This window comes from Dermacentor albipictus, chromosome 1, assembly GCF_038994185.2.
Source record: "Dermacentor albipictus isolate Rhodes 1998 colony chromosome 1, USDA_Dalb.pri_finalv2, whole genome shotgun sequence".
In the NCBI taxonomy this organism is placed as follows: Eukaryota; Metazoa; Arthropoda; class Arachnida; order Ixodida; family Ixodidae; genus Dermacentor; species Dermacentor albipictus.
Window position 1 is genome coordinate 22,001,626 of NC_091821.1, and position 13,067 is coordinate 22,014,692.

Below are 13,067 nucleotides of genomic sequence, written 5' to 3' on the forward strand. Positions count from 1 at the left end.
AAAAAGAGGAAAGAGAGGAAAAAGCGCGCACGGGTACTGGCTGAAAGAACGATTCATGGCAGTCTGTTCATTCGGCATGGGTGAGGAAAAGCACTAAATGACTGGTCTCGCGAGGTTTGCGGTAGCGATCTCCTATCCGCAGTTCGGCGAGCCCGCCTCCGTAGCTCGGCCAGCCACAACTGCTCGGCGGGACGAAAAAGCAGTGACGTCCGCGTCACAATGGCGCCGGGGGCTCGCGGGGAACCGTGCCTGACGCGTTCCTGCTTTATTTTATAGCCCGTGAAATGCGCTCGTGCTGCGCGCGCTGTTTGCTCGTCGGCCTCTCCCCTCCCGAATAGCGTGATGTACGGCCCTACTTAACGGCCTTCGCCCCCGTTGTGCCGTGATGTAGTGGCGGTGCACCTCGCCAATGCTCAATCCGATCGCGCTTTCTTCAACCCCTGTCTCCCTGACGTCGTGTAGCAAACATGACGGGAGTTATGGACGGAGCAGGACCTCCTCGCTTGCGCCCTGGGTGCGGATTTTTATAGGCGGAAGACGAACCGCGGCTTGGCTGGATGTGTGCGCCTTCCCGGTTCGTTGTGCTTCCCACTTTTCTTTCACGGGCACTTTTCCTTCGCGCTCCTTTCTTTTGGCGGCGTTTACCACTTCGTTTGCGTGCATGCTAGACTTTGGTCTTCGCTGTGCTCGACGTTTATCCTCGTTCCAGCCTCCCCGCTCTTATTTTGTGAACGGGCAACACGTGTCGCGTGGAACAGGTTGCCGACACGCACTGTGTGACGCGCGGCTTCCGACGTTTCAAAAAAGCGCGTCGTTGTCAATGTTTACGATCGGTGGGGGAAGGGTCTTCCCCACCACTGCCGTTTCGCAAGCGAAACCGACGTTCCCTGCGCGGCTTTCAGCTGACGCGTGCATGTTTGTTCTGTGTGGCTCGCGGTTTGTTCGACGCGGGCCTCTTATCGCCAGTGCCCTCGCGTCGCACTTACGCGCGTGCCTCTGTGTGTGCGTGCGTGTGTGCGTACGCGCAAAGCTCAGCGGCGGTCACGGTTTTCTTCGATCCCCATTTTCAGGTCGTGCTGCTTGGAATCGCGTGTTGACGGTTCCCGTTCGCTCGCGGGGGCTACTTAGCTATGCACCCCTTTTCTTTGCCACCCTACTACGGTTGCTTTGCTTCTTTTTCGGGGCTGCGTGCGCCTTTTCCGCAGTCGTGCCCTCGCTGACTTTGGGCCCCGTCTCGTCGTCGCGTGCACCGTGCCGCCTTGTGGCTTTTGGCGCTGCTTCCCCCTTGCGTGGAAGCTATTTGCCTAACGACCTCGTCCCTGAATGTCGATGCGTGTGACTGATTCGACGCGGCCTTTCGATGCGTATCTCGTGACGGAGCCGCGCGGCAAGTGCGGCCTCTGTAGCTCAGGTGTGCGTTGCGTGTATATTTGTTTGGTTGGCCCTTTCCGTATTGCGTATCGGAACTCCGCTTATCCTGCGCGTTGGGGGACAGCCGCTGACGCGAACGTCCACGAATGACATTGTCGTTCAAGGTGGGTGCCATCGACCAGGGGTCGTGCATTCGTTGCTTTTGTATTAATTTTTTTTTTCAATCCCTCCCTTTTCTCGTCAGTTTGGAGCAATGCACGCATGGAATAACCTTTAACAGCTCTATCCGCACTCGATGCCGTCGTATGACGGAAGCCGTCCTATAACGTTTGCGTCATTTCAGGACAGTCTTTATTATCAGCACTGACTTCATGTGATATTCGATAAAAAAGAAGAAAGGCCGCTACCCGTGGCACTCGTATAATGGCGGAATGCGTTGAACGAAATTGTTGGTGTGGGACCGTGGGAGTTAAAGGTGATAAGACCTGTGTGTGCTTTAAACCTGTAGACCTTAGCTCTAGCTCTGTTTCTCTCCTCGTGATGCATGGCAAATGGGCAACCTGGTGTAGTGGCGCTAAGAGGCGTGCGCGCTCGTGTTTGGAATTTTAGAATAGACGGCGAGAGCAGCGTTTCTGTGGCGTAGGGAGCGTCACATCTTTTCTATCTGTCATGCTGTGGAGCCTTCAGTGGTGATCTTAGTCACCTTCGCGAAGATGGAGTATAAAAGAGCGACAGACGTGTGCGATCTTTCCAGAATCTTAGTCAAAATACTAGCGATTCAGACGGACTTCGAGACAAACGCCCACGACGCTTGGCGCGCTCCTTTTGATAGCCGCGGAGTATTTTCCTTGCGAATGAGCCTTTCCGGTTTCTGTGGAACTTGTTATTCGTAGCTCTCGCGCACTGCTCTCAACGCGTCCTCGCGGGGAGCCAGATCTGCGGCGGCAACGTTGAACGCTCGACAAGTTAACATTTGCGAACTCCGTTCGTTCTAAGCGTAGGCGGTGTCCCATCACACGCGCAAACTTCCTTGCAGAAACCTTGAGCCATTTTCTCACGACAACAAGCGTAACTCATCGCTCCAAATAGTGTTTTAAAGGCGGCCACTTCGCTTTGCAAGCTTCCTACGGCACCAACAATACACCTACGTCTCCGAGATTTATCTAACGAGTCACTTTAAAAAATGCGCTTTATTCATACTGAGCCTCGTCTCGATATGAGTAATAGTTCTGAAACGGAAATGGCAAATAACACAAATTTGGTGACTTCCCACAACTCGTCTAATTACCCCGCACACTCCTGAACAACTTTACGAGTTTAGTAATGTTGCCTCTAATTTCGCCCACACATCATTCTAGACGACACCCAACAATTCTACAAGTTTCATTGCGCTAGCTTCGATGTTTCCAGCGGTGAATTTTCGTCGACATTCAGAGCGGACCATCCCCAACTCACGGCCAGCTTCGCTGTACAAACGAATAAATGACTACGTCTGAAAATTTGAGCTATATGTTTAACTATATAGTTCCCGTCGTAGTAGCCGCTGATCGTGAGGCAAGAAGCGAAATGCTTGTTGCTCCATGACAGCGTTTACTTGGACTTCTGAGGCAGTGTGAAATGGCCTCGTGTGTGCTCCTAGCCGAGTCGCCCGTGAAAAAGCCCGGAAGCGGCTCTGCCGGCGTCGCGGGCCTGCATAAGGAATTTCGACGTTTAAATTCAGACCTGCGCATAAGGCCTTTGCGCAGTTTGGAGGCCGATGTTCTTTTTTACCATTTCTCTAGAGGCTCTAGTGGCATTGCGGAACCGCGTCTTTAGTATGACTGCGCGGACATTTGCATCTGCAGTGTAGGTGTCGTGCTCCCTTGTCTGTCGACCCTGGCAAAGCTCGCACGTGTCATGCCCCCCCCCCCTCCCCTCATGTTTGTCATGCGAGGCAGGAGTCGCTTCCTCGCTGTTGAAACAGGAACCCGACGCCTGCCAGCATCCCGAACCGGTGTCGCCGGCAGCGGTCCATTTGCGTCTCCTTGTCTGTGCGCTGTGTGCTTTACGCCTGTCTACGTGATGCTTAACAGCATCGGGCCAACTCAAAGGGGAAGTCGGGTTTTTCAATGCTTGCGCACTTCCGAACGTCAAACAGACGCGCGCTGCAGGATTGTGGGCTGCGGGATTCGCAAACGACAGTCTAAATGGATTCCTAACGAGGAGTGATTGCTCCCGTTTCTTACCCGGCTTCCTCGCCTTTTGCGCTAACTGCGTGCGTGCGCCGTGGCTGCACGAAGGTGACGACGGTTCAAGGCCAAGCTGTTCCCTCCTCTCTTTTGCAGTCCTTTCCCGGTTTTGAAATCGCACCGCGGTAGGCAAGCCCCAAGCTCCCTCCCCGTTTGAGTACCGGCAAGCTGCAGCCCGGGTTCGCGTTTCTTTCCCCCCTTTTTCTTTTCGTGGCGGGGTGTCATCGTCGTCTGCTTCCTTTACGGGCTCTCTCCCCACCTTCTCTCCCATGTGCCTCGTCGTGCTCACTGCGGTGTCGGACGCGGGCCAGCTTTTGCAGTTTTCTTGCTCGCCCCCCGTTTCGTCGTTTTTGGTGTGCGAAGGCGAAGAAAAATGAAGTTAGCCGAGTGGAAAGTCAAAGAAAGAAGAAAATGGGGAGGGAGTAGTTGGGGGGGAGGGCGGTGGAGATCCAAGCAGACGACCGATTGTCGCCTCGTCGCGCGTTCAAGTGTCGTCGTCTGCTGCTGCTGTCGCCGCGCAGCACCTGGCGAATGTGTGTTCTTTGGTGCGTAGTTTCTTCGCCTTTATTGCCGCTTGCTTTTCTCTCTCCCCGCTCCCCTGTTCCCCGCCTCCTGCTTAGTCGCCGATCGCTGCTGTCTGGCCCTTTCTCTGGAGCCGCTTCTTTTGTGAACCCGTGCGCGTGCGACGGCCGCCTTCCTTTCGGTCCTTTTGCAGGCTACTCGAAAACTGCGCAGTTGTTTTTGTTCTATTTGAAACGGAAGCGAAGAACTGCCTGTTACGGAGTCGCCAGGTATCGTCCCTTTCTATCCCGACCCCACTTCGTCGTGTTTAGTGCGGCCAATCACGTGTTGGCGAGTTGGTGTTCGGACAGCGAGTTGCGGCTGCAGGAATCTCGCTAGAAACACACCTCCGTAGTGTATTACTTTCTTCGTTTAACGACTCTGTGCGCAACATTGCATGAAGCTACTTTCGCATCCTAATTCCATAGAGAATTCGGCAACTTTAGATGCTTACGGTTGCAACTAACCCCACTTTGGTGGACGGCCTTCCCGCACCGTTGTCACCAATAACAAAGTCCGTTTCTGCCAAGAGAGCTCAGTTCTCATGCACTCGTTCGACAAAAGGCACGTTAAGGTAGCGGGGTAGCGAAAGCTGCATCTACGGCCCGAACATATATGTCCTTACTTCGCCGTTCGCCGGTCACTTCGCATTGTGCCGAGTAGCAGTTGGCCGCAGTACTGTGTGTAGTCCAAAAACTTATGCATCTGCGAATGTTATTTCGGCCTTTGCAGGGGCTAGTTTGGTTGCAACGGCGTTTGACGCCATCATTCCCGAAACCGCAGGCCAGTATTCGCGGGGAATCGTTAGAGAACTTGACGGGCGATAATCGCGAGATATCTACAGAGATCTTTTTCTCGTCAAAAGAAGCGGCGGCAGCGTCGTGCATATTACGGAGTTGCAGCGCTTCGAAAACCCGTATCGCGCAATCTCAATTGTATCGTTCTTCAAAGCCGAGCTCTTTGGGGCAGCCTCGCGCCTTTGGCCAAGATTAACCGACACGCTTGCGTTCTCCGCGTCTCGGGCTAATACTGCTTCGGAGGGTGAAAGAAGGCAGAGGAGGGGGGTGCAGAAATTGAGAATAAAGACCGCGCGGCAGAGAGAGAGAGAGAGGCGGTGCGTTGAGTGGTGCCGTCCTCATCGGTGCGTGCCCTGTGCTCGCCAGATGTTTCCCGGCTGTTTTGGCGAAGGGCGCGTGCGCGCGCGCCTGGCGCGCGCCGGGCTTCGCCTTTCCGAGGCCGTGCTTGTCTTTCTTCATTTTTTCTTCATCTGGCGTTCAACTGCGTGTCTCCTTTTTCGTGCGCTTGCGTTCTTTTACTTCTCGCCAGTCGGCCCGTTTCTGTGCGGACTCTCTTCTTTTCTCCGCCTCACTGGCTTTTGAAAACTGCGCGGCTGCTGCTGAGGGGGAGGAGTGCTCCGGAGCGAGGGAAAAGGAAGTCCTTTCCTCCTCACCTATCCCCTCCCCCACCTCGGGGGTGACAGGTGGACGGTCGCCCAAGGACCCCGACGAAATGGCTTTCTGGGTTCTTCGTCGGTCGCCTCTCGATGGCAGCCAATTTCGAGCACTTCTTTTGTTCCAACTTCGGCCAATTAGCGGGGAAATTGATTTGCAGCCAGAGAAGCGGGCGACATAAACAGAAGCTGCTTACCGGCGTTGTGCAGGCTCCCGCGTGGTGCCCTTTTGCGGCGCTTATTTGTGTTCATCAAATTTAGTGGACACAAGCGGTTTACGTAACCGAGAAATAGCATCTTTTTTACGCGTGGCCACGAATAACTTCGGGCCAGCAATTTCTGAGACTGCCTTTTATTCTGGGCGCGCATATTTCTCGGTACAGTAGCTTTCCTTTTTTTTTTTTACAGCAAAACAAAATAATATGACGTTGGTCCGGCTGATTAATCGGCAAAGCATTGCTTAGGCGTTATTACAAGCCGTGCAAATCCGTGGCTGCACGTTTGTTAGCTTGTTTACATTTTCTTTGTTTCCGTTTTCTTTGCTTCTATCCGAGCGGTTATACTCGAATGTGTGTACAAAAATATGTGTTGATAGTCGGTGTTGATCCGCTGCCGTGCGGTCATTGTAAAAAGCTACTGTATGTGGTATCCGTGAACCTACGCAAGCAAAATAATGATTATGCAAATTGTAGTGTGGCTGCGTTCAATGTTACCTGATTTGATTAGCTCAGTTTTTATGAACAGACTAAAGTATGCAATATAGTTCTCAAGGACATCGTACAATTACTGCTCAAACACCCTAATGGTGCTCGTTATACGGCAGCTATAGATGCATGTTGTTCGTGAGAAACATTTTACGAACTTCAGCAAGGAATGTGACTTAGTAATGTTCACATAAGCAGAGACGGCTGTGGCTGAACGCCGCGAGGGCGCGAGTTGCCCGAGCGCACATGGGGGCAACAAGTTAACAGCGTGAAAGCGCGGTCTCTTTCTGGGATGTTTTTTTCCGAGACCACTATGCGGGCGAAGACAGGCTACTAGCACACGGCGCACCAACAGCCAGTTGAAGTGTTCGGTCACCCTTGTTTTTCTTCGCTGCCGGGAGGGGGGGGGATGCATTCCCTCCCCGCCCTTCTTGTGGTCGGTCACCGCGAGCCTTGCGAGACCCGCCTGAGCGGGGTGGAAAAGCGCCCTTCTAACGTAGGAGGGACCCCCGGGCAGGGCGCGTGGCCGCACTTTGGCGTCGCAGCAGCAGCTGTGCCTGGCTGATTGACTCTGTTCTCGTGGACGACGCGTGCCACGCGTCCGGCCGGCCGTCTGGCTCGTGGCTTGCCTATCCCCCCGCCCCTTACGCCCCCCCCCCCCCTCCCCATGCCTCGGAGACGGCGGGGGTGTGCTGCCCCCGGGCGTCCTTCCTCTTTAAAGAGCCCCCTCCGCCGCACAAGGGCCCAGCTGTCGGCTGTGGGGGAATGTCCGGATGGACTGTGCCAGGCCGCTCGCGCTCCTTCTTCGTGGTCTGCCGAGCACGCGCGTCCCCTGACGCTGCTGTCCAGGTGTTCTCCAGTAGTCGGTGGACGACAGACGCTGGCTCGCTCTCTCCTCCCTCGGTTTCGCCAAGTCCGGCTCTTCTTCTGCCGGTGCAGTTTTGCTCTGCCCTGCCGTGCACGTATACCAGAGAACTATAGTGGACCGCGGGTGGTGCCGTTGCGCAATAACCCCGACCAATCTCTTCGTTGTTTTTTATTGGTTTCGCGTTGTACAGAAGTGGTCTCCAGAGGTGGGCGCTTCGTGGCGTGAGAAAAAACAAGCGTGGCATCGTAAGTGCGCCCTTCGCGCACTGCGCATGTGTAGTGTGAACATCATCAATACTTCTTTTTGGGCGAGTGGTTCATCTTGAAACATGTGGGTAACAGCGCAAACAGACGACCACAAGGAGGGAGACACGTACGAAGAAGCGCTGACTAACAACTGGTTTTATTGGCAAGGATAGCACACCTTATATATGCCAGAGTGAAGCAAGGGAAATGAAAGGAAAAACACGTTGAGGGTGATAGCGTGCCTACAACGCAAGCGCAATACAGCCGATCAGTATGAACAACCTGAGCGTTGCCATAACAGGGATATATGGATGAATTAGGTCGGTGACCTGATCCAACCTTGAACTTTTGAGCAACTGTTTTCCTTGCTTCAACCTACAAAGGAACCGCTGTATTTAGTCCGGTTTTTTCACTGCCGCTACAGCGTAGTCATGTGCTTTACTTTTGTCGACTTCGTCAAAGGTCTACACGTCTGTGTCTTTCAAGTCTTCGTGTTCTGTCATTGACCGCAGCATCGAGTCGCTCAGTTGTCAGCCAGTAAATTAAGCGTGACGTGAAAAAAATGGAAAACCAACGCTGTAAAGGCCGGTGGTACCTTTAAGCCTGAACTGACTGCGTACTTTTTAAATGGCGAAAGGCAAAGCTGTCTGCAGCTAACTCACGGCATAAAGCAAAGTTAACGGCCGTCTAATGTAGCATACCATTAAGCGTTTGCCACGAGAGGCGTTGTTATAAACAAATATAAATGATTGGCTAAAGAAATAAAGTTTTTTTTTTTTTTACCTGCTTTGAAAATCGACGCACTACCAGGCTGCGCCAATGGCACATTGGTGGCACAAAGAGGACCAGCGGCTCGCGAGGCAACAGTAGTGGCGAACGGTGCAGAAATAAATGAAGCCGTAGTAAGAGAGAAATCAGGCACACGAAGTGGGGAAAGAAAACGAAACACTGGCGTTGGTTTTTCTAAGTTCCAGAAAACAGCATGTATACCATCGGCGCGCAACTGTGCTCGTCGAGTGTGTGGAGCGAGGAAAAACGCCCGCGCGACGCCTTTGGTCAGAAGGTGGCGCGATACGATGAGTTACAAAACCATTGCGCGCCATCCGCGCGCAGCATCAGAGGAAGTAGGCGCTGGGGTGTTTATCGCCTGACAGCAGTGCGCGGGAGGCTTTCGCCGATAACGCCTTCACGGTTGCGGACAAAAAGTCGTTTTCTTTGTCCCCCAACGCTTTGCCACCTCCTTTTCCAATGTTATGCCACTGCAGTGTGTCCTGACGAACCTTTTCATTTAATCGAGGATAGTGTAGGCCTCGCGTTTGTCGACGCCCGGAGCCACCCTGCAGGCTCTGGCACTTGGCCGTCGCCGCGCTGGTGGCGGTCACGGTCCGGGGCTCCTCTCGCCCGTCTCCCCATTGTTAGCCCTCCTCCGCCGGATCTCAGCGCGACCGGCGGACACGCCGAGCCGCGCAAAACGTGGCGTGCTCTGGACGAGAAATGGTATAATAGAGGTGGCGCTCATAAAAGGGTGCTCGACATGCAGTGCCGTCCAGTGGCGCCGCGGCTGCTGCCCTCTGTGCAGAATTCTTCTTGCGCTGCCGAGGCTGTCAGCTTCGCCGCACAGACAGTACTGTATATTCGGGTGCCTTTCGCCTCCTACATTGGCCGGACGGAAGTATATACCGTACCGCCAGGTGCCTTTCCAGTCGGGCGGCCGCGACAGCATATTGTTGCAACCACTCTTGTTGAAGGCCTCCGCTCTGCTGTTTCTCATTATCGGCAATAAATTGGGGTCGGCTTTTGCACGGCAGTTTCTCCCCTCTTGTCACTGTTTTCTTACTTACGGACTTCGCCAAACTGTGCTTTCGATGGCAGCTCTGACAACTGTCGTATACCTAGATCTGCGTCGTCATGTTTGTTCTGAGCTTTTGTCATGTGCCCTACATTTGTACGCGCTCTGCACTAGTCTTGTGTCTTCTTTTCTTTTGTTTTTCGTTGTTCAGGTAGAATTGACTAGGTATTTCGGTGCATATCGAGCGAAGGCCCTGCGCGGTATGCAGGACGCCTCTGTCCCGGGCATGTTCGGTTGACCAGCGTCTGGCGCACCTTAAAGGGAAGCTGAAAGGTTTTCCAGAAAAAATGAGTGAACATCTGTACATAATGGTTTTCAACCCTCCGAATTCGAATATCGTATCCAAATTGAGCGAAAGAAAGCGCAAATATATTTTATTTTGACGAAAAGTGCAGCAGCGGACACGCCCAGCTCGTGCGTCTCGTTTCCGCCTGTGACGTCAACTCTGCGTCGTGACGTCAACTCTGCCGCTGCCGACCGCTGCCGCTACACATGAAGCGCGGTGCCAGGTAGTTTGGTGCTGTTTTCTGAGACGGTAATGGAAAATTTAGAGAGACTGCGTCTTTCTGAGGAGTTCGGCGTTACTCCCTACATGTACGAGCCGATTGCGAAGAGCCGGCCTCTCGAAGAAGCAAACGATGCTGGTGCGAGCAGTGCTTTAGACGCGAACGAAAGCAAAGCCTTGTGATCTCCTCGTGTTGGAAATGCTCTTTAGTGAGTGTGTTTTTTCCAAAGCGATCTAGTGATCTCGGCGATCTTTCGGTGATCTAGTGAGCTAGTTTCCGGTCAAACAACTGTAGTGTTGTGTTCCTGCATGCCTCCTCGTGGAACGTAAGCGGGGATGCGATCGTCGGCATTTGTGCGCTGTCCAAAGCTGTCGGCAATCTACAAAGACGGTTTAAACGCGCGAAAAGCTTCCCGGTTCATGCGGTACGTGTAGCGACCTTCATCTGTTGACTACCACTCACGTTGACTACCACTCACGTTGATTACCACTCACGTTGACTACCACGCACGTTGACTACCACGCACGTTGACTACCACTCTACATACACGCAGACGCACCAACAAAGGAATGCAGGGTCGATCGAAGCAGATACACGATGGCACGCACGCAGAAACAAGCGCGGTCAGGCACGGTCGCGGACGCTGCGAAGGAACGAAGCAGAGTTGACGTCACAACACCGCGGTTTCCGGTCTCCGCTCCGCTCGCTCACTCAAAGGGGGGCGGAGCTACAGCGCAATTTCAACCGACGATTACGTCGCTCCTAATTGAAAAAAAAAACCCAAATTTTACCGACATGGTTTATAAGGTTCCCGCATCCGTATATGAGCGTCTTATTGAATTCGACAGACTCTTCAGCTTCCCTTTAACAGAGAAGGCCTGCTGCTGTTGTGACATTTTCTTTGTGGACGCCGATGGTTTGGACGTTCTAACCACCGCCGCTGGCAGCAGTGACAGTAGCGGTGATCGACGGCCTACGAAACCATCGCCTCGGTCGGCGCGGCTGTTCGCTAAAGGGCCGCGAAACCCGGGGTTGAGGAGTCCCGTTGAGGGCGGCGGCAGAGGGAGAAAGTGGCAAACATATAAGCGAAGGCCGCGTCCCAGCCCGGGCACTGTCCGTTGGGTCTGTAGTGAACAAGCAGTGGGGCAAGGAGGGGTTGTCGCTGCTTGCCCTTTGCGTCTACAGTCGTCGCTCGCCCAGTCCGGCCCCGTCGCGCAACCCTGTGCACTTGTTAATGCTCATAATGACGTGGGCTTCGCAGAAAAGCCAGAATGGGGCCTGCGCTCGGCTTTTCACCCTAACTGTTGGCACGTTTCCCCGGATCCCGTCCTTCTCTGTGCAGTGCAGCTCGAGGCCGGAAGTTTGGGTGAATGAGTTTGTGGTCGTGCATTTAGGCAGCCCCCTCTCCTACCCCCTTCTTTTTTTCATTTTTTTTAGAAAACAAATTTTTAGATGAAAGAAACGTGTCGAATTAATTTGTTTGACTGTCCAGATCGCAAGAGGTGTCGTGATGTTCTCCAATTCCGCATTCTGCTTCTTTGGTTGGCATGCCTAATAGCACCCTTTAATGTGTACCTGATAGCCCTTGTCACAGGTGGCACCTGATTACTACATAAAATGGAGTAAGATGCCGTATTAATTTTCCTAGGAAGCTTGTGAGAGAGTAATGAACATTGTGAAGGTTATTTTCATTTTGTAGTTGCCTGAAATCAAGTGGTTGTGAATTGGATCCCCCACAAGCAGTTTTGGCCCTGGTTGCATAAAATATTGTTGTCACAAAGCCACGTGCTTGCATATCTGCTTTTGCTTTCGGATAGCAAAATAATTTTTATGCACTGGGCTTCTTTCATTTTGTTCCTGCTGCAGATGGTTGTTCATCACGGTCGACGCCCAAGCCACGGCCTCCGCAGTCAACGGTGCGGCCTAACATTACATTCCAGACATACACATGCCCTGAAACGTATGCCAAGTGGTATTGCCTCAACGGAGCCACCTGCTTTTCTATCAAGATAGGAGAGTCCATCCTCTACAATTGCGAGTGAGTGCCTATCAGTTCTCAGGGCATACTTATATTACTGTTAGGGAACATTTTACTATTTTGTATGTAGCATATATATGGATGTCATGTATAGTGTCTGTGGAGTTAAAATTTTAGCAGTGTTGTTCTTTCTTTTCTACATCAAGCATGTTTGACTGCCTTTTGTCTTATTTAGTTTCTTATGTCTGTTCAAAGAAATTCCTTTCTATTATGATATATTACAGGGCAGCCAATTTTGCATGGGGGCATAAGACTTTATGTGGTTTTTAGGTTAAGGGGTATATAAAGAAATTTTAAACATTGACCTTAACATTACTCATGGCACCTCTTATCTTGCCTATTGTGTGGTGCCTGCATGCATAAACAGTCTGAAATAATTTCTGTCCAGCTTAAAATAATCATTCATACACAGTATTGCTGAAATACTCGCTAAAGTTTTGATTTGGTTTGCCATCTTGAAGAATCCATATGTTGTAAAATGGCCCTCATCTCAAACCACAGCTTTCCTCCTCATATTGTATCCCTTATATTATATTCCACTACACACACTAGGTATTATTTTACACTGTCTTTATTATTATGGTGGTTGCCACATGGCAAAGATCAAGTGTAACATTTGAACATCCACAGCATAGTTTGCTCTCTGCAGACAAGTGCTCTAGGGAAAGGTGCACTCTAGTTTGCCAGCTTCTTTGAGCTGAAATAGCCTGATCAGTAGACGATTAGGTTAGGTGGCATCCTTCACAGCATTCTCTCTTGTGCTTCTACAGATGTGCGGATGGATATATGGGGCAACGATGCGAGTTCAAGGACCTCGACGGAACCTATCTGCGTGAGTATTAACTCTCCTTCATGTCAGTTTTAATTGTATGCAAAGAATGTTTTTGTGCCATAACAATCTGCAGTGTGCACTACAAAAAAGATAATTTTTGTCAACCTTATTGTCCTTTTTCTTTTCATAGTATAGATTGTGTGTTAGCTTGCTTTGGTTACATTTGATTCTCATTGCTGCTGCTGTTGCAGCAGTAAATATGCATATAACCTTTTTGTACATAGTACATAGTAGCTACAGCAGTAGGCTAGTCCTGTACCAGTATCTATTAAATTTAATGTAAATTTTTTTTGTATATATGAATGCAGTGTGTTCAGTATGCTTCAGCCTGTGCATGCAAGCCAGTGTCCAGAAACGGCCTGCTTTAAAAGGTCACCACAATTGATGACTGCTAATTTACATTTGATAAGCACTG

At 51.6% G+C, this 13,067-nt stretch overlaps 1 protein-coding gene across 10 annotated transcripts in view; it reads left to right on the forward strand.

Moving 5' to 3' along the window:
* LOC139060400 (protein spitz-like) overlaps positions 1-13,067 on the forward strand; it is a 178,984-nt gene that overhangs the window by 156,371 nt on the left and 9,546 nt on the right. For all 10 annotated transcript variants that reach the window (XM_070539507.1, XM_070539526.1, XM_070539503.1 and 7 more), the window contains 2 exons: positions 11,649-11,820; positions 12,591-12,652. In XM_070539507.1, coding sequence (XP_070395608.1) covers positions 11,649-11,820; positions 12,591-12,652 — 234 coding nt within the window. The remainder of the gene's footprint in view (positions 1-11,648; positions 11,821-12,590; positions 12,653-13,067) is intronic.